This window comes from Galleria mellonella, unplaced genomic scaffold (assembly GCF_026898425.1).
Source record: "Galleria mellonella isolate WM207_F2 unplaced genomic scaffold, CSIRO_AGI_GalMel_v1 utg962, whole genome shotgun sequence".
Taxonomy (NCBI): domain Eukaryota; kingdom Metazoa; phylum Arthropoda; class Insecta; order Lepidoptera; family Pyralidae; genus Galleria; species Galleria mellonella.
In genome coordinates this window covers 999,484-1,026,173 of record NW_026442180.1, presented here as the reverse complement: position 1 = coordinate 1,026,173, position 26,690 = coordinate 999,484, and the positions used below count along the sequence as shown (strand labels likewise).

Genomic DNA, 26,690 nt, shown 5'->3' with positions numbered 1-26,690 from the left:
CAGTGATACTTTTGCTTAAAAGCAAAGCACTGATTTTCAGCTGCAACCTGAAGTAAGGCTACGCGGACGCGTGCAACAAACCCAGAGTGTAACCTGTGTAACCAATTTAACAGCAAAAGGTGAAATTATATTATATAGATACATACTTATATAGATGATGCATAAATAATATATTACATTAATTAATTAAACATAATATTTAACATATATAAATAATAATTCACCACAGTAATTATGTTAAAAGCAGTCGCTACCAGGCGACTAATCCAAATTTTTGCTTTTTGCTTATTTTCATTTACTAATCTATTTTCACTTATTTATTTTTACATATATTCCTATTTAAAAGTCAATACGTATTTATTTTATTTATTTACACTTTATTGAAATAAAGTAAAAAGAGAAATAACAAATACAGTAAATATTAATGAGAAATGATACAAAGGCGGCCTTATCGCTAATCAATCTCTTCCAGACAACCTTTGGGTAGAAGACATTGAGAAAACGACATATGTATGTACATCCATACGACGTAATATTTCTTATTAGGTAGCAATATGCCTTATTAGGTCAACCTCCACGTGGTTCCCCCTGGGAACCATCGTGAACAATTCTTGTTGAATTCGTCACGATGGGCTAACTGACCTATTTCATCTTCACCTATCATCCTTCACTGGTGCCCCGCCGGTGTATACCGATAGCGAGGGTGGGGTTACCATTCCATTATCATCCATTAGAAATATATATATATATATATATATATATATATATATATATATATATATATATATATATATATATATATATATATATATATATATATATACTACATGGAAGACATTAAAAAAAAAAAATATAAGGTCTCTTAATTAGAGTACTATCTTTTACTCTGTAATATTTATTCGTATCTGTCAAAACAACATTTTTTTCAATTTTTTTTCTATCTGTCTGTTCTGTATGTTTATTCCGACTTCACGTAAATATTACTGCAACAAATTGGATGCGGTTTTCACAGTGTCTCTAAAACTTTAACATAAAACCTGATGTATATTTTATTTATTTATTTATTTATTTCATCAACTTGATGAACTTTATTATGCTTTATACATCGAGAAGTAGCTAAAATCATTGATTTTCTTATTTCTGAAATTTAAAAGAACAAAGTACCGACCGAGCATAGCTTTACCAAAATCTATTTAAACGTTTTCTCTTAAAATGTGCTCAAATGGTCAAAAAGATTCCATACGACATACTTACATAATTACTAACAATATTTTACTTGTTAATTGTAAATAGGTACGTTTATATTTCATATATTATTTAAACCAACCAATATATATCATATTACCCACATATGTATGTACAAATAGCATTAAGATGGTTTTTCGCCATTTTCAACCTTATATAAATCGACATAAAGAACCACCTGCGTGATTGCGTCACGTGGACGCATATAAAATTAGTCCCAGACATTTACTGGTTCAAGTAGATACATTAAATGATTTATGCCTTTCCAAACGCAAGTCTGCCCCTAATGCCGGATCTGGTGTTCAATTTTTTAGTCTCGGGACTTTTTTTTTATTAAATTAATTTAAAGATTACTCTTTCCTACTTGTACACGATAAATTAATGTACTAGATATATATATATATATATATATATATATATATATATATATATTTATTATTATATATAGGTATTCAACACAATGGTTTCCAGGGCAGACCGTGGAGGTCATCCTGACAGGGTATATTGCTAGCAATGGGACTGGTAGTGCGCACAATTAGGAATCCCTTATCAACATATTTCGGTCATTCGGACGAAATCGGATGAAAAATGTAGTGATATTACTGCCTTTTCTATTTGAGCAAGAAGGGGTAAGGTCAACTCGAGGAAGGGGCAGGGTATGTCCATACTGAACAGTAGTGTATGTAATATTTAACCCTTAAATACCTGAAGTTTCAAACTTAATACCGGGGTTTGCATTGTTTCATTGTTAAATAAATTTAAATATATTGATTACCGTAATGCCTAAAGTATCAAAAATGATACCAAATGTTTTTTTTTTTTAATAAATATAAAAAAATATCGTTTTAATTTTTTTTTTTACTATTTTTCCCCTTTAGTAAACATAGTAAAGGATACAATTATATATATTTTTTAATTTGATTTAAAAAATCAGGCTTTAAAGGTTAACCCTTACGAGTACATTACGTACGAGTATAGCGCATTCAGACTCAATGCTGAAAGCGACGTTCAATGGACAGGCAAATGGAGAGAATCTGATTGTAAAAACTACTCAATGCTAGTGTTCAAAATTGTATCAGCTATCAACATTTCGTCGTCGATATTTTCTTGTTACACGTAACAATACCTAGATATATCTGTTCCAGACGATCTATCGAACATTACTAAGTGAGAATAATACCTAACTAATAATATATACAAATAGTCACTACGAACACTAGGTGAAGGGTGAAAAAGTGAAATTGTGTACTGGATTTAACTTAGAAGCTTTTTCATACATACATACATACATATCTGTCACGCCTGTCTCCCATTAGGGTAAGCAGAAACAATAGAACGCCAAATGCTTCGATGCTTTTTCATGTTATGTTAAAAATTAAATATATTTATAATATTTATCATCGTCATCATCGTTGTCATATCAACTTTTAAATGTCCTTTCCTGAACATATGCCTCCATAAGAAAGGTTTTGCCAGTAGTTGCCACGCTTGGCAGGCGAATTGGCAATAGCAGTTAGACTTTGGTGATGTATTAGGAAGGAAGGCTACTAAGTTCCCTTAAGTAGATATTTTGATATTTATCAATTCTAAATTATTATATATACATTATATACCTTCATTTTTTTTTTACAATGTAAGTCCCTTTCTTCCCTGTGAGTGTCGTAAGAACCGAGTAAGAGAGGGCGAGGGATGGGCAGCAGCGTCTTTCTTAAAACATCTCTAAAGTCTGATTGCTGTTGCCAATCCACCTGCAAAGCGGCAAAATTAAGCTGGCAAAACTCCTCCAAAGGGGAAGCTCAAGTTCAGCAGTGGACAGTTAAAAGCTGATATGTTGATGAAGACGTTGGAAGATTCCTATAAGTACTATAAGAAGATTTCCCTAATTTAGATATCAAATTTTATTAAGATACTAGCTGACCCCGTAAACGTTGTTCTACCACTTATTGCGAAATATAAAAATCGCAATTAAAATACAGGGGTTGAGCGTAAAACGATGAAAATTTAAAGTTGTATGTATTTTTCAATGCTAAATCATAATAAAATAAAAATGGAAAAATTTGTCACAAAAATAAAACAAAAAATTTTGGGGAGAGGGAAATCATATTGACGGGTATGAAAAATAGATGTTGGCCGATTCTCAGACCTACCCAATATGCACACAAAATTTCATAAAAATCGGTAAAGCCGTTTCGGAGGAGTTTGATAACAAACACCGTGACACTAGAATTTTATATATAAAATTGTTCCGCAAAAAAGACATTGGTTCAATGGTAGGTATCAAAAATAATATGGGAATAACACGGAAATAAACTCTACCAAATTCGTTCCAAATTGGCAAAGATATAGCGCAATATAAACAAAACACAATCAAATTGAGAAGCATCTTTTTGAAGTCGCCTGAAAACTAAACTTTGTTTCAAATCAATACGTAGTTAATAATAAATTAATTGAATATTGATAATTCATTTATTCGTAAAGTTTTATTGATTCTCATTTATTTATACTTTATTGTATATAAAGATTGCATTGGACATAGGTACTTAGCATACATTGAATTTATAGCAGTTTTTAGATAGTTTTATATAAATTCCGATGCTAAAATATCTAAAAATAGATGACAGATGTTATTTCTATTTACTTATGTAGGTTATAGTAACAATTTAGTTTATCATCAAAGTTATTTTATTGACACATTTTAAAACATCATCTAGCTAATATTTGAACGATCGTTTCATATCAATCAGCGTCCAACCGATCAATCGGACAGCCTAACGAGTGGCGGGAAACAACGTCGATAACGCGGCCATTTTGTGGACCCGACCGTCACAAAATGGCGGCATAATGTCGACTCTAAATATCCCGAAGATATTTTAATGATAGGGTTCTGAACAACTTTTTTATATTCGTAAATGAGATAAAGAGAATTCATTTTCGGGTCGTATAATGGATGTTAATATTCAGAGTTGAAAATTAAAGAGCGGATAGTTTTAAAGGTAGTTGTGGGCCTCATTAAATAGTTTAATTGTTCATTAAAATACTAAAATGTTTTAAATTTATTCATTAATATATTTCCCACCCAAAATCCACCTTAACAGCAAGAGTTAGTCGTAATATAATGTTAGATGAATAATGCTAGAGAAAATATATCAAGATAGTAAATCTTAGTAATTTAATTGAGTAATTTACTAACTAAATGCGTCTGAACAATAAAATTTTATTTGAGTAATACTAAAGCAGTGCGAATTAGGTTTTTATGAGTACTACATAATGATGTGACAGTAATAAATTTTATCATATCATAGTTCATTATAAAAATATCCACTGCTGAACATAGGCCTTTCTACCACTCATCAGAAATGATCCCGAGCCTCCTGTATCCACTAATTTCCTACACCACATTTGACGGGGGAAAGGGATTGTTAGCAATGGAGTTTGACTGCCCCTTTGCTAGCAATATTAGCCCTATTAGGTCGACCTCTGCGTGGTTCTCCCTGGAAACCATCGTGAACGATTCTTGTTGAATTCATCACGATGGGCTAACTGACCTACTTCATCCTCACCTATCATCCTTCACTGGTGCCCCGCCGGTGTATACCGATAGCGCGGGTGGGGTTACCATTCCATTATCACCCATAAAAAAACACCACATTTGACATTGTTACTTAATCTAGTCCCGCACTGGATTATTCTAAACTGCATTTGCCTATACAGGTTCGCCACTCGAGAATCTTTCTTCTCCATCGGTTATCGTTCTTTTGAACTATACATAATAATATAAATGCTTAGTAATATTATAAAAGTGACAGCGAGTTTGTTACTTCTTGGTGTTTATAATCTTTAAAGTTACTTAGTACCTAATCTAATGACTTACTATTTGGGATAAAGAAGGATAGAGGATACTTCTTATTTCAATCAACCAGTATGTCCGAGTCACGCGGACAAAGTCGCATCTAATTATTAGTATATGTAATAAAAAAACTGTATAAATAAGAAACAAATTTAGTGCCATAAAAAACACAATTGCTTGGTTCCCAAAAGTCGTATCCTGAAAACAAATAACAATGTAAACTCACAACTCAAAAGACGTATCTATGTGCTGCAAAAAATTCATTTCCTGAATTCGCCCGCCCAAGTATCAAACCCGAGATCTCTCGTAAAGCTACGTGGGTATAATTGCCACTGTTTCAGGCGGGTTGTTTCAATTAGTAACGATAGTTACAATATCCACGTGATACGTCTATAAACCATCGTGGTTATCAGGAAATTTGTCACGTTGGACCAATTGACTCATTGCATCCCTACCTTACTGTTACCTAACCAACGCAAACCGAAAGAGCAGGGAGAGTCATCATTTGCAAGCGTTAAAAAAAAAATCATTGCGGTCACGGAAGTCGTCAAAAATATTTTACGGTTAATGATGCGGCCAATTTGAGTTGACTTGCTTAATATCAGCGTGGCTGAAATATTTACGTTTTATTAAGCACTAGTTGCAACATGCGGTTTTTCTCGTGTTAATTAAAATAAAAGATAAAATTGTCTATCCTTTTACTGGATTACATTGTTATCCTTCAAATTACAAAAATTAAGATATTTTACAAAAATTTTAACATTAGTACATAGAATAATGTACCTCTATTGCTGTCAACGTATTCGATGTTTGCAACAGAACAATAAGGTTTATAACTCGCCTATAATTGGGCATTTCATGCGGACGCTGATCTAGTCGGCTGGCTCACATCTGAGTGAACTGCTTTAATTAAATTGCTTTTCTTTTTTATTATAATATAATAATATATTAAAATAATATATGAAAATAATATTATAAATGAAGTTGACACGGCTAAATTTCTCGGTCTAAATATTGACAAAAAACTAAACTGGAAAACTCATATAGACGAAATAAACAAAAAAATATCTAGCCTGGCATATCTACTCTACAAGCTGTCTAGGACCGTAAACAATAACGTGCTACTTACAGCTTATCATGGTTTAGTAGAATCGATATTAAGATATGGCATTATTTTCTGGGGTAATTCAACAAATAAAGATATGGCTTTTAAGATGCAAAAAAGATGTATAAGATCCATGTTTGGATTGAATGTCACAGATAGCTTTAAGCCATTATTTACTAAACATAATATCCTCACTCTTCCGTCCTTATATATATTTGAAATGGCCTTATTTGTGAAGTTAAATCCAATCTTATTTCCACGTCTATCTGATAAAAATTATCGAAATAGACGTAATAAAAATCTATTATGTATACATCCAGCCAAAACCACTTTATTGCAAAAAAGCATTATATGTATGGCCCCAAAAATTTATAATAAAATTCCAGATGTATATAAAAATTTAAACACAAACTTATTCCGGAAAAAACTGAAAATGCTACTGATTGACAAATGTTATTATAATATTGACGAATTTTTAAATGACAACCTTTAATATGTTTCTCTTTCGACATTTGCTATTGACATTGTAATTCCATTTGACTTTTTATTTAGTTTATATATAATCTTCACAAAATATTAATATGTTTTGTAAGGCAGAAGGTAATAGATAGAAAGCATGCATTTGCTTTGTAAGGCACTTGAAATTGCCACTGTCCTTGAAATAATATTTTATTTGCACGCTAATGTTAGCAAAACATGTTAGGACTATACAAATCCTACAATGAACAACAAGTATGTCTTTGCACTTACTATGTACACATGTTTGCAAATAAATTTATCTTTATCTTTATCTTTATCTTTATCTTTTTATTAACATAGTTTGTAAGAAAACTGTTACTAACAAAATGGACCAAATTGTAGTCTGAGTAATAAAGTATATTATATATTATAGCAAGTTCGAATGCTGTTATGCCACTGATGGGTGACCGCAATATCTTTATTTATTTATTTATTTTATTTATGCTTTATTGACCACATTACAAAAAAAAAAACGTCTGGTACAAAAGGCGGACTTAATACTATATAGCATTCTCTCGCAGTCAACCTTTGGCTAAACAGAAATTTTAATATGAGGTGAAAAAAAAATTACAACACATACAATAGAGATTATATAAATATACATACATGAATACATTAAACAAATATTACATAAATATACAAATATGTAATAAAAATACATATATACAAATATAAATATACATATATAAATATATCTTCTAATATGAATTTGAAAGACAGAAAGAAAAATATTTACTTGGTGCATATCTACAATGCATAACAGTTACAACTAAAATATGAACAATTATAAACTTAAATAAAAAGGAAATACAAAAATACACTTATACCTAATTTGTGCTTAAATTTAATTTTTTTTTTTTCAATAAAAGGGTTTTTTTATACAACTTAGAATGGCAAACAAGCTGACGGCCCACTTGATGGAAAGTGGTAACCGTCGCCTATAGACATGAGTAGTACCATGGACATAACAGAGTATACTGTTTTGCCCATGATACCTCACATGCGTTGCCATTCCTGAGGACTCAGATGTCATTCCTCTGTACCTAGTAAATTCACGCCATATCCTACCCTTCAAACCGAAACACAGCCATGCAAACACAACTGCTTCACGGTTGAAACACGAATGGGACAGAGGTACCCAAGCAATCGACTTTTATACAAAGTCTCCCTCAGGGTTTTTTTTCTTTTTCTTAAATTTATGGTAAAACCTTTTTTTAAGAAATTTCCATTTTCAATTTGTAATTTGTATGTATTATATAAGTTATATAAAGTGATATTTTTGCGTAAATTACATAAAACGTTAGACAGTTGAATTGTTTTGTTTAAAAATTTCATCACCCGTAGGTACGTACCCGTAACGTTGTTTTGCTGCTGAATCGTTCGCAATAAATTTTTTAAACACCATGTACATAAAATGCATATTTAATTAACATAGCGCTGTGTAACCTGTCACAGTTAATTCGAACAGTGCTGCCAAATATCCAATTACTGTCTACAAAGAGTTACACATTATTTAAGAAGTATGGCTACATTTAACGATTATTCCAAGCAGATTTTACATTTATTATTGTTAAATCTTTATTAATACAAATCTAAATAAAAAATTTACTATGTCAACGTTGTCATGTTTTTAAGAGTAAACTATTAAATTGTTTCAAATGATATTATTTTTATTTTCAAGTCGAAACAATTGTCGGAAACGACAAACATAGTGAGTCCATAAAATTCCTCTTATAGATATATATAGACGTTGTTTCCAATGAGTTAATCTCGAAAGATTACAGCGTTGGATTCTTTAAAAACAACATATCAAGATTAGCATAGCATAAACTATTCTAAATATCATAAAATAATCATAAACAACAAATGAGTTACCATTCTCTCTTTGTGTTTTTGAATTTTTTTTAATTTTCATCCATATCTTTCTTCGAAGTTGTAAAAAGATTTTAAGATAGATAGGTAGACATTAGGTAATTTATTTTGCATTACCTACAGCACACAAATTACATTAGATATTAGTACATATAAAAAAAGAAATAAAACAATACATATACAAAAAAAAAAACAAAAGAAATGTACATAAAAGAAGAAACATATTTTCCATTTCGTGATTGTGCACACAGTAACACAAAATGGTCACAACTCACTACTGCTTTGCCCTCAAAAGAGCAAAACACATTTTCACTTCAATTTTATCCATCAAACGCAGAAACTGAATTTAAAAAAACTATACCTATGTCAAATACCTCAAGAGTTTGTTATGCCATATTATTGTTTATTTGTTAATTAACACGCTGTGTTCCCTTTAAAATGATTGTACGCTAAGTGTAAATAGACAGTAATTTCAGTATTAAATCTTATCAGTGTAACAATTGCTAGGAGACCAAATAAAGATAAAAATAAAATAAAAAAAACCTTAAAAAAATATTGCTACGACTAGTATTATCTATAAACCTCGATGTAGCTAATTCGGTAAGATTAATAGAGGAATCGTGTTATTGCGTGATAAATAGTTAATTTGTTACATTGTTAATTTGTCTTGTGCAAAATATCGTAACAACCTCTTTGAAAGGATGATCTGTAGATATCTGGCTTCAACATTGGACATCGTTCGAATATTTTGCAAACAAACTTTATCAGCTTCGTGTAACTTTTATAGTGCAGATTTTTTTTTACTATTAAAAGGTCCTACAGTTGTTCACGATATCACCTAATGGAAAGCGATGATAAAGTCTAAGATGGAGCTCGCGGACCCACGAATATTTACATTTGCCTTAAATTGGTGTAGATTATATTTGGATGGTAAAACACAAGCAGGGAGAGTTCCACTTCTTGGCCGTACGCATGATGAAGGCAGGCGCAAAGCGCTTCGTGCAGAATCGTCAATAGTAGCACAAGAGTGTTAGTCAAAATTTATATTTTGTTTAATGCCTCCATATTAATTTTTAACAAGACAATATATTTCGAACTATGTACCATCTTTGTAACTATTAGGAGTACAAATAAGTTTCCGCCGTTTTTTAACACAAATTAAATATTTATTATAGAAGAACGGTAATATAGATTTATATAAAATATTGCCCATCACTTGCAACCACTTTTTCCCATCTCTCAGGCAGCATTCGAATTCCACGTCTGAAGAACTCCTTGTCTTTTGAGGCTATCCACGAATCAACCCAATTTTTGGTATCCTCATAAGATGTAAACCGCTGCGTCGTCAGAGCATGTGCCATGGACCGAAACAGGTGATAATCGGACGGTGCAATGTCTGGTGAATACGGCGGGTAGGGTAACACTTCCCAATCAAGTGTTTCCAAGTACTTTTTTACGGGAGCCGCAACATGTGGACGAGCATTGTCATGCAGAAGAATAATTTTTTCGTGTCTAGAATAGTATTGAGGGAGTTTTTCTATCAGAGCTCGGCTCAATCTCATCAATTGTGTTCGATAGAGGGCTCCAGTAATTGTTTCGCTCGGATTAAGCAACTCATAATACACTACACCTAGCTGATCCCACCAAATACACAGCATAAGTTTTTTTCCGTGAATATTCGGTTTTGCTGTTGATGTTGACGCGTGGCCATGTAATCCCAATGATTTTTTTCTTTTTGGATTGTCATAATGTATCCACTTCTCATCACCAGTTACGATACGATGTAAAAAACCCTCTTTTTATGTCTAGCTAGCAGCATTTCACTTAAGCATAATCGGCGTTCAATATCTCTCGGCTTTAATTCGTACGGAACCCAATTTCCTTGTTTATGAATCATTCCTATATGATTTTAAACGATGTGAGACTGCTTGCTGAGTGACTTCTAATGTTAGAGCAAGTTCTTTTTGTGTTTGAGATGAATCCTCCTCCAATAATTCCTCCAATTCTGCATCCTCGTAAATTTTTGGCCTTCCACTGCGATCTTTGTCTTCTACGTCGAATCACCGTTTTTAAACTTTTGAAACCACTCTCGACACGTTCTCTCACTCAAAGCACCCTCACCATATGCTTCTACGAGCAATTGATGCGCCTTAGCAGCAATTTCTTTAAATTAAAGAAGTAAATTAATTTTCCCGCAAATGACGCTTATTTGGCTCAAATTTTGACATTTTCAAGTTATAAAAATTATATTTTACCAATATCAAATCAATAATATTAATAGGTTATGTTGGTCTTGAATGTCGAATACTATTTTTGGATGGTAAAACCGGTTATCATCTGCGAAAGCTAACCGAAACTCCGTGCCGCGCCATCCACAATAAAACGGCGGAAACTTATTTGTACTCCTAATAGTATATTCAGCAAATAATGCACTTAAATGACTGTTTTATGTAGTTATTTAACGATTTAGACATATTGAAAATAAATTACAAATATTAAATTTATTTTTAATATGCCAATTACCTTATCGTAATATCTATGGACATGATTCGATTGTTTTTTGTTTCTACATTTTACGACCATTCGCCGACTCGACAGTGATTTTCTAATTGTTTTCAAAGTTTATAGGAATCCCACACGAATTTAGTCACAAATACAAGTCTCAAATTCAAGTTTTTATAAAAAAAAAATAGTAAATAATAATAAAACTTTATAAATGATTTTTAAAATTAGAATTATTGCTTGAACTACCTATAATCAGATAGATCTAATATGTAAGTATGCATAAAATGTATAACAAACATTGTTAAAGCAAATTGCTCATATGTATGTTTGTTTGTAACACTTTCTTGTATAGTAAAGTCTTAAATTATAGAATATAGAGTTCTTAAGGAAATAATGAATACAATAGTGAACTTATTTTATAAAAGGAATTTCTTCCAATCAATTTTGAATGACGCAGAAATTAAATTGTGCATTGGTGGTGATATGGACAAAAAAAAATGTTAATTAAAAAAAATATAAAAAAAAAATTGTTACAATTACCATACGAGCACAACATTAATACTGGACAAAATAACGTATCTAAAGAATTCCTAATACATCTAAAAAAATTATATCTCTATACATAACATAATATAAAAATACTAGTAACCAATATGTATGATAAAATTTAGAATAGATTTTAAACATTCAACTCTTTCTTTCACAAAGTATGTTATTTAAGCTGTGTAATATAATCTATACTGTATGGTCCCTGCATAGAATAGTCCACCCCTTCCTTTCCCGTGGGTGTCGTAAGAGGCGACTAAAGGAGCTTAACGGTTCAAAGATGGGTAGCAGCGTCCCTCTTAAAACATCACAAAACTTAACTGCGGTTGCCATCCGGCTTGCCAAACGTGGCAAGCGTAGCAATTACTGGTAGAACTTCTCTTATGGAGAAGACCTATGTTCAGCATTGAATAATTAACGACTGATATATTAATATAATAAATAAATAAATAAATATACATATACTTTATGATATAACACAAAATTTAAGTTTTATCTTACAAGAGTATATATATATATATATATATATATATATATATATATATATATATTAGGAGTCTTAGTAAGAGTAATAGAATTCGAAGCAATGTTTTTTTTTTTAATTTTTGTATGTTTATTTCGACATCACTCTAACACTGCTGCACCAAATTGAATACGGTTTTTTCATTATGTTCATGAAGGTCTAACTTAAAAACTGAAATACATTTTATCCTTAAATTATATAGATAATCTCCATACAAATGCTTCGAAAAAAGCGGGTCAACTTTTTTATACAATTTTGCGTGACATATAGTTATGAGTGATTCCTTTATAACTTATATATATTTATTTGTTTTATAATTTTTACATCGTTTTAGCGCGTAAAAACTCATGTTATTTGTGAAATAATTAAATATAAATACATCAAGATATATTGTGTGATAAAGAAACGAATCAGCTAATTTGACAATTAGCTAAAAAAAACTGAGTTAAAAAATTGTTTTTCTTAGTATTTGATATGGTCTCTGGAAGTAGTCCGTTTCATTCGCTTTCCGTTTCCTACTTCTGAAATCCATGTGAAGTAATAGACAAAAATCTAATAAAAAATAAACACACAGAGTACACAAGACTCAGAAAGTACATAAACTAGTACCTCGATAATGTAATCGATCTAGAAGTATAGCGTTAATTTGCAAAAATCTCGTGCCCAATTAGCTGGTGAACGTTATTCCTTCGATATTGGGTCAACATTGTCCAAACGCCTCGTGCGATGAACTATGAGAATTATCGGGTGCGTTTCGCAACGTACGTAAATTACTGGGCGATAGATCCGATCTACAGTAAATTAGGAGGACGATAAAGTCTAATGATTTTGGCGGGAAACCACAGACTATATACAAACTTGTTACCGGCTGAGAATCTTTTTTTAAACCATAAACTATTATATTATAAAAAAAAGACCTATGGTCAGATAGAGAATATTTTTAAATAAAAATAAAATTCAAAATTAGAATAATTATATTGATAATTATGAAAAAACAGAGGCATTATTATAATTATGTTTTGACAGTAATACTTTTTTTAAATTATCGTCATAAAATTAATAAAATAAACCTATGGGAGAGTGAATACATAATGTTACGTGAATTTCAAATTTGACTACATTCTTAATAAAAATCTCTATTAGCTTCAACGAAAAACATATACTTACAGAAATACTTGATCAAAAATATTTATAATACAAAGATTAAAGTTATTTTCTTAGCAACACATTATGCTTGCCATTCTGGTTTAAACACTGTTCACACATCACAAATTTATCTAATCTATCTAAATTAATCTATTTTATAATTCTATACCTTCATGTTCCTACACGTGTAATTTATAAAACCGCGAGAATCAATATTAGAGCAAGTTAGTGTTAGTCATAGACTTACAACAGGTTAGTATTAGTCATATGAGAGTTGGGCCATCATTTTAAAGAACTATCTAATAAAACGAGCTAATTCCGGCCGGTTGCAGCTGAAAAAAAAAATGTTGCCTGCCAAAAAGAAAATAAATTTCCCGACAATAGACTCACGTGTCTTAGAATAAAGGGAAAGAATCCAGTCGGTGGCGGTGGTTTACACATAATTTAATGCACGCTTTTTATTTTGTCATTAACCTTCGAGGTGCTCCGGTTTCGAATCGGCAACGTTTTATTTTTGAAACACGGTTACGCGCCGCGGTGATTAGCGGCTAAACGTTTAACACGTTCAGAAAACGCCATTTGTCTGGACGCACTCACTGGCTGGTAGTCACGTGTGTACCATTACTAACGCCGGCACCGCTCCGCGTCGCCGAACAACTTCGATAACACTGGCCGCTACGGCGGCCGCAAAAAAAAAGTACAACAAAAAAAAGTTTATGTCAAAAAACGAAAACCGTTCCGCGATCCTTTTTCAAAACGTGTAACTCGTTTCGGCGGGAGCAGCTCGCGGGGGCGGGCGCGAGCGGCGCGCCGAAACGTTCGCGTCGACTGGCCGGCCTCACTGAAAAAGCTCCTTACGTTAAATACATACAGGGCCGATGTCGATGTGCATTCTATTTATAATGTTAAGTTGGACGTGCGGCACGCGCGTGCACCGCCCGCACGCCAGCACGCGTCCACTGCCTACATTATCATCATAATATGTGAAGTTATTAGGTCAGCTGATGAAACGCGTTGCGGCACCGGCCCACTGTATACATCCTACTGTAACAACGATCTCCCTCGCCGCCGTATGTCCGTCGGCGGTTGCATGCACCTTAAATTTATAATATCTTACACCTCGTTGTTTGGTAATAATATTAAACAATCCGTTCCGTTGTATGCAGGGGTTACAACATTGGAAGGGCTCCAACAGTAATACACATCGTGCGTTTACGACGGTCGCACCCAGACGCGAGACGCTGAGCACTCATCAAACGAGATCTCTTTTTATTTTCTCAGATAACATATTTCATTACTGTACAAACTATAAAAGAACGATAAATATTGAGTTCGACATTATATAGATTTATCTCGCCATTCCGCGTACAAATAAATCTCGTATGTTTTTATATTCAGAGAGGCGGCCTGTCAAAATTCTTCTTTAAAAGCCCGTCAACGTCGCCGCTGTCATAACTTATCAGACTGACATCAGGGGCTGACAGCTGTGACGTAACGTGTACACAAAATTAACAATATTGTATTTATTTTCATTAATCTTGAAAATTAAAGTAAACTGACACTTTAATTGCTAGTTTCGCCGAGTTAAATTTTGACAAATTTTAATTTATAAAAGCAGTAACACTAGAGAAAAAAAAAGAAAATAACGCCAGGTGCCTCTCGAGTTGATTTGTTATTTTTATAAATAGAGGAATATGATACCTCGGTTTTTTGTAGAAAATTAATATGTTCACGACTCTAATAGCAAATGGAATTCGTTAGATGTATTTACCAACTGTTACGGTTATAATTAATGTAAATTTTTTATTGTATCCATATAGTTACAGTAGTATCATGAATTATATAATTAATATTTATTTATTTACACTTTATTGCACCATTTATAAAATAGTAAATAAATTTAACTGTAATAAAAAATGATACAAAAGGCGGCCTTATCGCTAAGCAATCTCTTCCTTTGGGTAGAGAACATTGAGAAAATATATATAATATTTACCTAGTTTTGTGAACACTTTTTTAATAATTCTATTTTAGTATTCTTATGTTGTCACTTGTATGTATTTTTTTTTTTTATTGTTCTATTAATGCCAATTTTATTAATTTGAAATCGATGTCTTAAGAAAATGTTGTGTGCATCTGTAAATGGTGGAAGATGCAAGCCCTGTATATCAATTAAAATTAATATTTGTGTTTACACTATTAATTTACATTTTAAAATAAATAAATAAATACTTCTGCCATTTAATTCTATCGCAATATAGACAATGGAACACAGTGGACTTTTTTCTCCGTTTGTTAGGAGAAGTAAGGAGTTGTGAGGAGAAATACATACGTGAAAGAAGTGAATAAACAAAAAGTTCATTTAGTCCTACTTTACAAGCATAATGAATTTATTTAATTCTACGAATTTAATAGGACTATTGCCACATCGAAACTGTATAATTCCAACGTGACTTAACTACTTTATTAACAGCGTTGCCATTCCTGAGGACTCAGGTGTTATTCCTCTGTATCCTGTAAATTCACTGACATATCCCACCCTTCAAACCGAAACACAGCCATGCAAACACAACTGCTTCACGGTTGAAACACGAATAGGACAGAGGTACCCAAGCAAACGACTTTTGTACAAAATCTCCCTCTGGTAAACTCTTAATAATTTAATAATAAGCGCTCTTTAGTTTATTAATGAATATATTTATTTAGATGACTAATTGATTTATTGACAAATATTTTTTTTACAAAAATAACTTAGTATATATAAATAGTGACACCATTCTATCTGTCAGTTTGTAAATTACCGTGGTCGGATTATAAATAGAGCGTGGAACTTTTGTCAGTGGACAGATATTAGTTGTAATCATTTTTATACTAATATTTTATGTATTATGATTTTGTGCCACCAAAAAAAAATACTATCTTCGATCAATAATTTTGGTTTTAAAACTAAACTTCTGAACGGATTTTGATAAAAATTGTAGTCCCTGATTTGGTAGCAAGAAGTTTTTTCAACCTCTCTTAGTTTAGTTTGACTGGAAAAGATCTCTTTTTTAAATAAATTCATCTTTGCATACATTGTTTCTAATTGTTATTATTAATGTATATTTTTGCCATGTGTGCCCTGGCATAAAATAGACCACCCCTTCCTTTCCCGTGAGTGTCGTAAGAGACGACTAAGGGAGGGCGAGAGATGGGCAGCATCGCTCTAAAACATCCTTAAAGGCCAATCCAAAAGGCCTGCGGTTGCCAATCCGCCTGGCAAGCGAGGCAACTATTAGCAAAATTCCCCTTATGGGGAAGGCTTATGTCCAGCAGTGGGCAGTTAATGGCTGAAATATTAATAATAACTGTATATTTTAGCACAATTAAATAATTAATTAAATATTTCCATTTTCAATTTTTTTTTTTTTTTTTTTGGTGAGTCATCATCAAATCAAAGTACTGTATTTAATTAATAAAATTAATGGAACAAGCAGGTAGCACTGTTTTTTTCACAAACCAAGTAAATTACATTATATTTACTAATATTATAAACTAGCTGACCCCGCAAGCTTCGTACCGCCTAACAGTCGATTCTGGTGTGGGAGGAAAGGCATTGTTAGCAATGGAGTTTGACAGCCCCATTGCTAGCAATATGCCCTATTAGGTCAACCTCCACATGGTTCCCCCTGGAAACCATCGTGAACAATTCTTGTTGAATTCGTCACGATGGGCTAACTGACCTGCTTCATCCTCTCCTATCATCCTTCTGGTTCCCCGCCCGTGTATACCGATAGCGCGGGTAGGGTTACCATTCCGTTATCACCCATTAAAAAAAAAACAGTCGATTCCTTATTTTTTTAGTTTTTTTAATACTTATTCTGTTATTCGGAACGCCGGGTCAGATAGTAAGATAAGAGGAGTCAACAATTACGTTATGTCCAAAAACAAAAATTATAAAACACGCCGTGCTCAATTGTTTTGCCTTCCCGGAACCTCTCCACCGACACTTGAACTTTATGGTATGATATAACTTTATGGTATTATATTAAAATTCAAATTGATTTTTAAGTATTTATACGAATCGTTTGTGTGGGAGTATAGAAAAGTGTTGTTTTTAGACCTTTACAGGCATTTTTTTAATTTTTCTCTCCGTAAGAACCGTTCTCGTATTTCAAAAAATATTTTAAAATAATTAGCGAAATCGGTTCAGCTGTTGTCGAGATTTGCGCTTAGCAACTTTATACAATTTAGAATGGCAAACAAGCGGCGGCCCACCTGATGGAAAGTGGTAACCGTCGCCTATAAACATGAGCCGTACTATGGACATAACAGAGTATACTGTTTCACCCATGATACCCCCATGCGTTGCCATTCCTGAGGACTCAGGTGTTATTCCTCTGTAACTTGTAAATTCACGCCATATCCCACCCTTCAAACCAAAACACAGCCATGCAAACACAACTGTTTCACGGTAGAAACACGAATGGGATAGATATATTATATTATAGATATGAAAGTGAGTTTGTTTGTTCGTTATCTTATAGAGTATTAGCGGCTTAACCAAACACTGTGAAATATGGTATACACGTAATATATGGGTTGGAGTATAGATATGTTACTTTTATCTCGGTCAGTAAAAATATCCCAGTCAAGCGGAAAAAGTCGCGGGTAAATGTTAGTATGTACATGTAACTTTATCATCGCATCCCCCTCCCCCCAGCTTTCAGTACAGTTTATTCCGTCGCCTATAGACATGAGCAGTACCATGGACATAACACTGTTTCCCCCCATGCGTTGCCATTCCTGAGGACTTAGGTATTATTCCTCTGTACCCTGTAAATTCACGCCATATCCCACCCTTCAAACCGAAACACAGCCATGCAAACACAACTGCTTCACGGTTGAAACACGAATGGGACAGAGGTACCCAAGCAATCGACTTTTGTACAAAGTCTCCCTCTGGTGATCAAAACAATCAAATTGAGAAAGAACCTACTCCATTTAAAGTCGGAAAAGGTTTCATCGGCCAATTGGATACAGGTATAGATGTAATCACAATTCCATAAAGAAACCGACGGATGGATAGAAGGATAGCGTTAACTGGTAAATGATTAGCTGCTAACGTGAATGTAATTTTGATCCGCGACCAATACAAGCAATCACTTAGCCCCCGGGCGAGTGATTGCTGCGTGACCTAACTATACTGCGATGGCAGCGTGCCGATCTCGCTACTTGATTGGCCTCACTATTATCCATCACGCCATTATAATAGTCGCGTTACGTAATGACCATATTCATGTGAATAAAAACAAAACTTTATCGCTTCTATCTATCTATCTATTCTATTTAAGAGCTGACTCTTGTCGGTGGAGCTCTTGCCACTCGCTACGATTTTCAGCGAGTCTCTTCGCCTCTTGATACGACACGACACCAACTCCTTCCTTGATCTGCCTGATGTAACAATGTCTCGGTCTCCCTCTCCCCCTCCTTCCTTCTATCTTACCTTCTATTAAAATGTTCATAAGTGCGTCGTGTCGTATCAAGTGCCCCAACATTTTTCCCCTTCTGTCCTCAATAGTTCTAATAATTTGTCTTTTTTCCTTAACCCTAAGCAGGACCTCCTCATTGCTAATTCGATCCCTCCAGCTAATTTTCTCCATCCTTCTCCAGCACAAAAAAAATCATGTCAAATTTCTAGCTTTGACTTCTATAAGACAGGCTTTGCCTAGTGTCATAGTTATATTGTACCATAGGCTAACTTTGTTTAAAGAAATAAAGTTTGTTGTTATTATTATAAATAAATTTATATACTATCAGCGTGTGACAAATGGAGTAAGAAAGTGACAAGATGGTATCCAAGGAAAGGCAAATGGAAAAGAGGCAGACCCTGCATAAGATGGGATGATGACATCAGGGAAGTGGCTGGAATAATGTGGGACAGAGTGGCTCAGGATAGGCGAGAGTGGAAACGGTTGGAGGAGGCCTTTGCCAAATGGCAAACAGATCTTCAAAAATAAGCAAGAAACAACTATTAGAATAAGTTATTTTGTTTTAAGTTTTTTTTTAATTTTATGTTTGTTTTAATGTCAGTACTAAGTTGATCTGAATAAAGGCTATATTATATCATTATTTTTTAAATTTCACAAAAATTCTCATCACCCCTCTTAAGGAGAGTAGATGGCAAACTAAACCCCGGCAGAAGCACAGTCGGCCGGGGTTCAGGGCCCCAGGGAGAGAAACCGGCGTACAATGCGGGCAGAATCTAAGAGCACCGCTTTCTGCATTTTTTATTATTATTATTAATATACTATAAGTGTGTACAATTTATAATATAAAAATGAATCGCTGTATGTTGTTTTGCTAAGCGCAAATCTCGAGATCGAGCTAAACCGATTTCGAGCATGGTTCTTACGGAGAGAAAATTTTAAATAATTGCCTAAATAAAGTCTAAAAACAACACTTTTCTATACTCGCATACAAACGACTCGTAATAATACCTGAAAGTCAATTTGAACTTTAATACCATACCATAAAGTTCAAGTGTTAGTGAAGGGGTTCCGGGAAGGCAAAACAATTGATTGACGTTAGTATCGTATAAATATTAATGTCAATATTTGTCAATATTTAGTCAAACACAAATTGTCTGTGGTTAGGCGGTACGAAGTTCGCAGGGTCAGCTAATAAAGTATAAATAAATAAAGATTGTGACCCTTAAAAAATACAATTTCAATTGTGTCAAAATCAATTATTTTGACTTAAAAACTAAATTACTGAATCTATTTTGATAAAATTTCAATAAGACCAACCTACAAATATATCCTGTCAGAGATAAAAACAATTTTGCAAATCGATTAACAACTGAAGAAGTTATGAGGTAACAAACATAAAAAAATACAACCGAATTCAACCGAAACCCACCTTCTTTTTGAAGTCTATTGAAAAAATATTTAGAATAATATCTCATCATATTTAAAAAAAAAAAGTTTTAAAGAGGTCCAAAAGTTCTGACTACGACAATGCTACGCGTGTCTACGAAGCTACACCCGTAGCGCGTGACTATATCTCACTAATATAATAAAATTGTAACTAGACGGTGTTTGTACATGGGAGATATTCAAGAAAATTTACATGATATCTCCATAATACCAAATAAAAGCCAAAGGATTTAACTTTTGAAAATTTTGTCCGTCTGTCTGTATATTTATAACCGGCATCACGCAAAAATTACTGCAACAAACTCAGGTCTAACCTTCTTCCCCGTGGTTGTTGTAAGAGGCTGTTAATTTAATTCGCTTATAATCGTATTTACTGATATTACTCACAACTCAGGTTACATGTATATTTCTATGCCTAATAACGCAACTATTAAAATATATGTAGACTGGTATTATTTAAATGTTTAAAATTGTTTACTTCATTTCATGCTGTATAACTATGTTAAAGCCGGGGGGAAGGGATTGTTAGTAATGGAGTCTAATGAACCCATTGCTAGCAATACACTATCAGGTCGACCTCCACGTGGTTCTCCCTGGAAACCATCGTGAACATTTCTTGTTGAATTCGTCACGATAGGCTAACTGACCTGCTTCATCCTCACCTATCATCCTTCACTGGTGTCCCGCCGGTGTATACCGATAGCGCGGACGGGGTTACCATTCCATTATCACCCATTAAAAAAAAACCATGTTAAAGCCAATGCTGTGAATATCTTTAATAAGCGTGTGCATTAATATCGTATTGTATTTTATATTTGTTGTATGTGTTATAATGCAATATGCTGTCGGTGTTCCTATAAATAAATAAATAGACGACTGTTGAAATTTAAAGGTCGAGGATTGGACAACAGCTCTCTCTTAAAACATCACCAAAAGCTTACTGCGGTTGCCAACCTGAGTGCTAAGCTTGGCAACTAATAGCAAAACCCTCTTGTATAAAAGTAAATTTGTTAGACACTTATATTAGGTCAATTGGTAGCACGAGTAAATGAAGGAGTTAGAAAGTTGTCGATGGATATAAATAAAATATGAAGCCAATTCACAACGCGTTCAGTACAATAATGTGTAATAAATATGCCATAAAATGATAAATAAAGGATTGTGTACAGTCGCGAGGCTTCCGCGCTGATTGATTGGCGACTTAGCCACTTGCCCCAGTCGGTACTATTGCATTTTGTAAGAAAATTTTACCCTGGATTTAGATTTTTTTTAATGACTTAGAATGGCAAACAAGCTGACAGCCCACCTGACGGAAAGTGGTAACCGTCGCCTATAGACATGAGCAGTACCATGGACATAACAGAGTACACTGTTTCGCCCATGATACCCCCCACGCGTTGCCATTCCTGAGGACTCAGATGTTATTCCTCTGTACCCAGTAAATTCACGCCATATCCCACCTTTCAAACCGAAACACAGCCATTTGGCGTTCCATTGTTTCTACCTACCCTAATGGGAGACATGCGTGACCGATATGTACATGTATATATGTATATTGATAAATACCAGTGTAGAATTTACAGCCTAGAATTTACAGTCAAACAATAAATTGTTTGGTCAGTAATATGCACTCATTCAAACAGTATACTCTGTTATGTCCATGGTACTGCTCATATCTATAAGCGACGGTTACCATTTTCCATCAGCTTGTTTGCCATCCCAAGTTGCATAAAAAAAATGGATATATATTTGTAACTTGTATATATTTGTGACATATATAGTAAAAAGATAATTAAGATATTAAGATAATATTAGATTAATAAAAATAATAAAAAAAAAGATTAAAAAATAAAAAAGGTAACGTAATGGTGTATATAGGTAAGAAGGTTAATGTATATTTTATTTATACTGTGACATCTTCATACAGACAGCCTTGACTACATTTTTGTGCGGACCAATCAGTTTTACAGCTTAATATCTAAGGTCTGCTGCGATCTGTGTGTGTGTTTTTATTAAAATTGTGTCCACGTGCTCGCCAGTCTGGAAGTGTGGTGCAAGTGTAAACATTTAGCGTTTTCTTTGTAATTAATTCTTATCACGTAAACGTTGGTTTCCCCTTCCCTTCTCATGGATGTAGTAAGAGGTGACTAGGGGAATTTAATGGTTTAGAGACAGAAAGTAGCGTCCGTCTTAAAATATCACTAAAGCCGAAATTCGCCTGCCAAGCGTGGCAACTATTAGCAAAATTCCTCAAAGGGAAGGCCTATGTTCAGCAGTAGATATAGTAATAAAATAAAATCACAATATATACGAAATATCATTTAAATCCATTTAACTAGATTTTTTCCTATATCTAAAAAAAAGTTAATCATAAAAACGTATGAAATATAATAATATATCCAAATAATCGAGAGCTTGTCTCTAATAGCTTCTCAATAATTTTCTTACAATTGTCGACTAAAAACGCTCATTTCATATATTTCATTTATTTGTGTCCACTAAAATGCATTGTTATCTGAAACTCATCATAACAAGGTAAAAACAGTTATTAATACATGTTTTTTTTTTCAATTTCCAGTAGAGAATAAATAAATTTAAAAATTATGCAATTTATATCATCATCTTCCTACCCTTATCCCAATCATTTGGGGTCGGCGTAATAAGATTTTATCCATATTACAAAAAGATTTGGATTTTAGTTTTATGACTGGCCTGACATCAACCCTCTTTGGGAATGCATTTGTTGGTGGTTTCCGCCACCTACAGTACAAAGGAAAGGATTGAGGAAAAATGCAATTTATATCTATCTATCTATCTATTTAAGAGCTGCGCACTTGTCGGTGGAGCTCTTGCCACTCACTACGATTTTCAGCGAGTCTCTTCACCTTTTAATATGACACGACACCAACTCCTTCCTTGATCTGCCTGATGTAACTATGTCTCGGTCTCCCTCTCCCCCCCCCCTCCCCTCTCCTTCCTTCTATCTTATCTTCTTTTATATATGTAATTATTATACAATATAATCGCTACAGTATTTAACTTGATACCACTCCAAAACGCACATTAATTACTAATAAAACCCACAGATGTAGATTAACCCTGATGACTCAGATGTAGTTAATGAAATTATATTATTACAATATTTAATAAGTCTTTATCCATCATGATTATTATTTTATTTATTACCAAGGCACACGTGCTAACCAGATTTGTAGTCAACTCAAGTTAATAGAACTAAGCGGATTTAGATTGTGACAATAAAAATTATAATATATAACTGGAATATATAGCTTGAAACTTTTGTAAAATTCACACACACACACACACACACACTTACGCACTCGCTCACCTTTCACTTGCCCTCTCATCCATACTAGTACATACACGTAGATTATAAATTTTTTCCAATTTCATTTATTAACTTGTATACTTCTACCTTTACGAATTAAAATAGATGTTCTTGAGTTTGGGAGCCTGGTGATCTGTAAGACGGGTTATCCTAGTACCGAAGTGTTTTCCTCAGGAATGGCAACGCATGGGGGTATCATGGGCGAAACAGTATACTCTATTATGTTTATAGTATTGCACATGTCTATAGGCGATGGTTACCACTTTCCATCAGGTGGACCGTCAGCTTGTTTGCCATTCTAAGTTGTATAAAAAGAAGTCTCTCACAAACATTGTTTTAAATTTTAACCCATATAGCTGTAAATTTTATTATGTTGTTATTTTGTGAGAAAAATAAATATAATATATATTTACAATTTATTTATTTACAATCTATCCCGATAACGCGGACGAAGTCGCAAATAAAAGCTAGTAAAAAATAAATAGGTAAAAGGATAAATCTCTCATGACTTGTTCCAACGTCCACGCTGCAGTTTTATAGTCGTACAGTGTGCGTGTCGCTTTACGATGCCCACCTGTGTATGTGGGTCGACACGGCCCGTCTACGACACGTATCCTGTCTGTACATTGGGACATTCTTGAATATCTAATGATACTTCGGGGTGCCGTGAGCACGTTAAAGGCTAAGGTATATTGACAATATTAATAAAATAACTTTTCCTGAAATAAAAAATTAGGGAAATAGAAGTCGTCGAGTGGCGGCCTAGTATAGGTTTCTTTATGTAACACAAGGGGGTAAACGAGCATGCGGCTCACCTGATGGTCGATTCCGATTCCGTAATCATCAACACTTCCTCAGTAATGGAGGAAACGTGGGTAGTCCGGGGGGTGTTTTTTTTTGATGGGTGAAAATGGTATGGTAACCCCGCCTGCGCTAACGGAATACGCTGGCGGAGCACCAGTGAAGGGTGATAGATGAGAATGAAAACAGGCCAGTTAGCCCATCATGATGAATTTATCAAGAATTAACCATGATAGTTTCCAGGGATAACCGCGAGGAAGTCGACCTGGTTGGGTATATTGCTAGCAATGGGATTCTCAGTCTTCATTACTAGCAATCCCTTTCCCCTCTGACTTATGTATTACCTGATAGTAAGTGACTACCGCCGCCCATGATCACCCACAACACCAGCGGCATTGCAGGTGTGATGCCGGCCTTTTAAAAAGGAATATGCTCTTTTCTTATAGGTTATGATATCGTATCGGTTCGGAAATACTGTTGCTAGAAGTTGATTCCAAAGAGTGGTTGTGCGTGAACGAAATTATCTTGAAAAACACGCGATGGAAGACCGCCACTCATCCAGATGGTAAAGTTAGTATAACATAATGTTATTTTTTTGTTCTCTGACTTTTATTGGGCAACGATATTTTTTTTTTTATTTTAGTTAGAAAGGCAAAGGAGCAGACGGTCCACCTAATAGAAAGTGGCTACCGTTGCCCATGTACTCTTGCAACGCGAGAGGAGTTGCTTTGTGCGTTGGTGGCCTTTCAAATGTTTGTAGGCACGTTTTTTTACAAGTATTATATTGTAAATGGAAATTGAAGATATTTAGCTTCAGGTTATCGAGTTATCGCACACTATTGTTTTACTTAAGAAGAGAGATTTTCCTTTAAATAACATATATTTTACGCCTTAAGTACTTACTTTTTTATACTTTTACCCATATAAATAAAAATAAGTAAATCTAAAAAGATTCCGATAGACATAGTCTGTACTAATTAAAATTACGCTTCCAAATGTTATAAAATATAGCTAAAATTCGTACCTGAAAGAAGAGCGTAAATGCCACCCACTGGTAGTACTTCCCGTATTTACGGGGTGAGGTGCCCGCCCCCCTCACCCCTGGATACGCCCCACCAGCCTCGCCAGCAACAGTGAAGGTGGAATGAATCCAGCAGTATGTGTTTAACACGTCTTCTGGAATATCCCTGGTGGAAAGAAAACGTTTTAGAAAAATTTTTGAATGAATAAATAAATTTTCTTACTAATATAATAACTAGGTGATGTCCGTACATGGGAGATATGTAAAAAAAAATGGGGTTTTATAAAAATAGATGCCCCAATAATAATTTTTATAAATTTTGTCAGTCTGTCAGTCAGTATGTTTGTTTATTCCGACATCCCGCGAAAAGTACTGCGTCAAATTGGATGCGGTTTTCACAGTTATGTTTGTTAAAGTCTAATTTAAAAACTGGTGTACTTGTGTATGTTTTATCATGATACGTTATCTAAAAATCATACATTTAATTGGTTTTCCTGCTTCTGAAATCCACGCGTATGTATGCTACATTGTAGCTGGTAAAAAACTAGTGCAAAAATATAATTAATACAATATACTGTTTTTATTATTAAATAGTATAAAATTAACAAAATTGTACAACCTTTAAATTTTTTAATATCATATTAATTCTCAAAAGATTGCCTGGAAGAAATTGCTTTTAGCGATAACGTCGCCTATTATTTTCTCACTGTGATTGTTTCTTGTAATTGTTTGTACCTATAATAAGTTTACTATTGTAATCTTTTGGAAGAACAATAAAGAGTATCGATCTATTTATTTATTAATTGAAATAAAAAAATAATTTATTGAGCTTTTTACTCGTATTTGGAAAATTCATTTTTAGCGATGTCCTGGCACCGATTAACGCCATCTATTGCCGAATATTAGAACTACATCGTCATACTCGTCACCTAATGACATCGCTTCAAATACCAACCTTGTATGTATACAGTCGATAGGGTTGCCCACCAGATGGCGTGTAGTGAGAGCTGCGCTCGCTGCCAAAAGTGCTGCGGTGGTCGCTCCGCAGTGCAGGCGGAACGCCACGGAGTCGATTTTTGGATTAACCCCTTGCTGAATAAAATAATTATAAGAATTATTTATACTTAAACTAAAATGTATCTATCTAGCCTATTTTATTTACTTTAAATCCAAATACATTAGGGGGGAAGGGATTGTTAGTAATGGAGACTGAGAATCCCATTGCTAGCTATATACCCAACCAGGTCGACCTCCTCGCGGTTCCCTCTGGAAACTATCATGGTTAATTCCTGAT

The 26,690-nt window shown here is 33.8% G+C and overlaps 1 protein-coding gene across 9 annotated transcripts in view; it reads right to left on the bottom strand.

The window, feature by feature from the left end:
* LOC113522883 (innexin shaking-B) overlaps positions 1-26,690 on the bottom strand; it is a 174,655-nt gene that overhangs the window by 83,037 nt on the left and 64,928 nt on the right. For 3 of the 9 annotated variants that reach the window (XM_052902877.1, XM_052902878.1, XM_052902882.1), the window contains exon 1: positions 13,906-14,165. Coding sequence is in view for 1 of the 9 variants with exons in the window: in XM_052902875.1 (XP_052758835.1) it covers positions 25,400-25,562; positions 26,352-26,488 (300 nt within the window). In the remaining 8 variants the exon portion in view is untranslated. Of the gene's footprint in view, positions 1-13,698; positions 14,166-25,399; positions 25,563-26,351; positions 26,489-26,690 lie in introns of those variants that run through there. The other 6 variants (XM_052902876.1, XM_052902880.1, XM_052902883.1 and 3 more) reach the window with 4 other exon arrangements.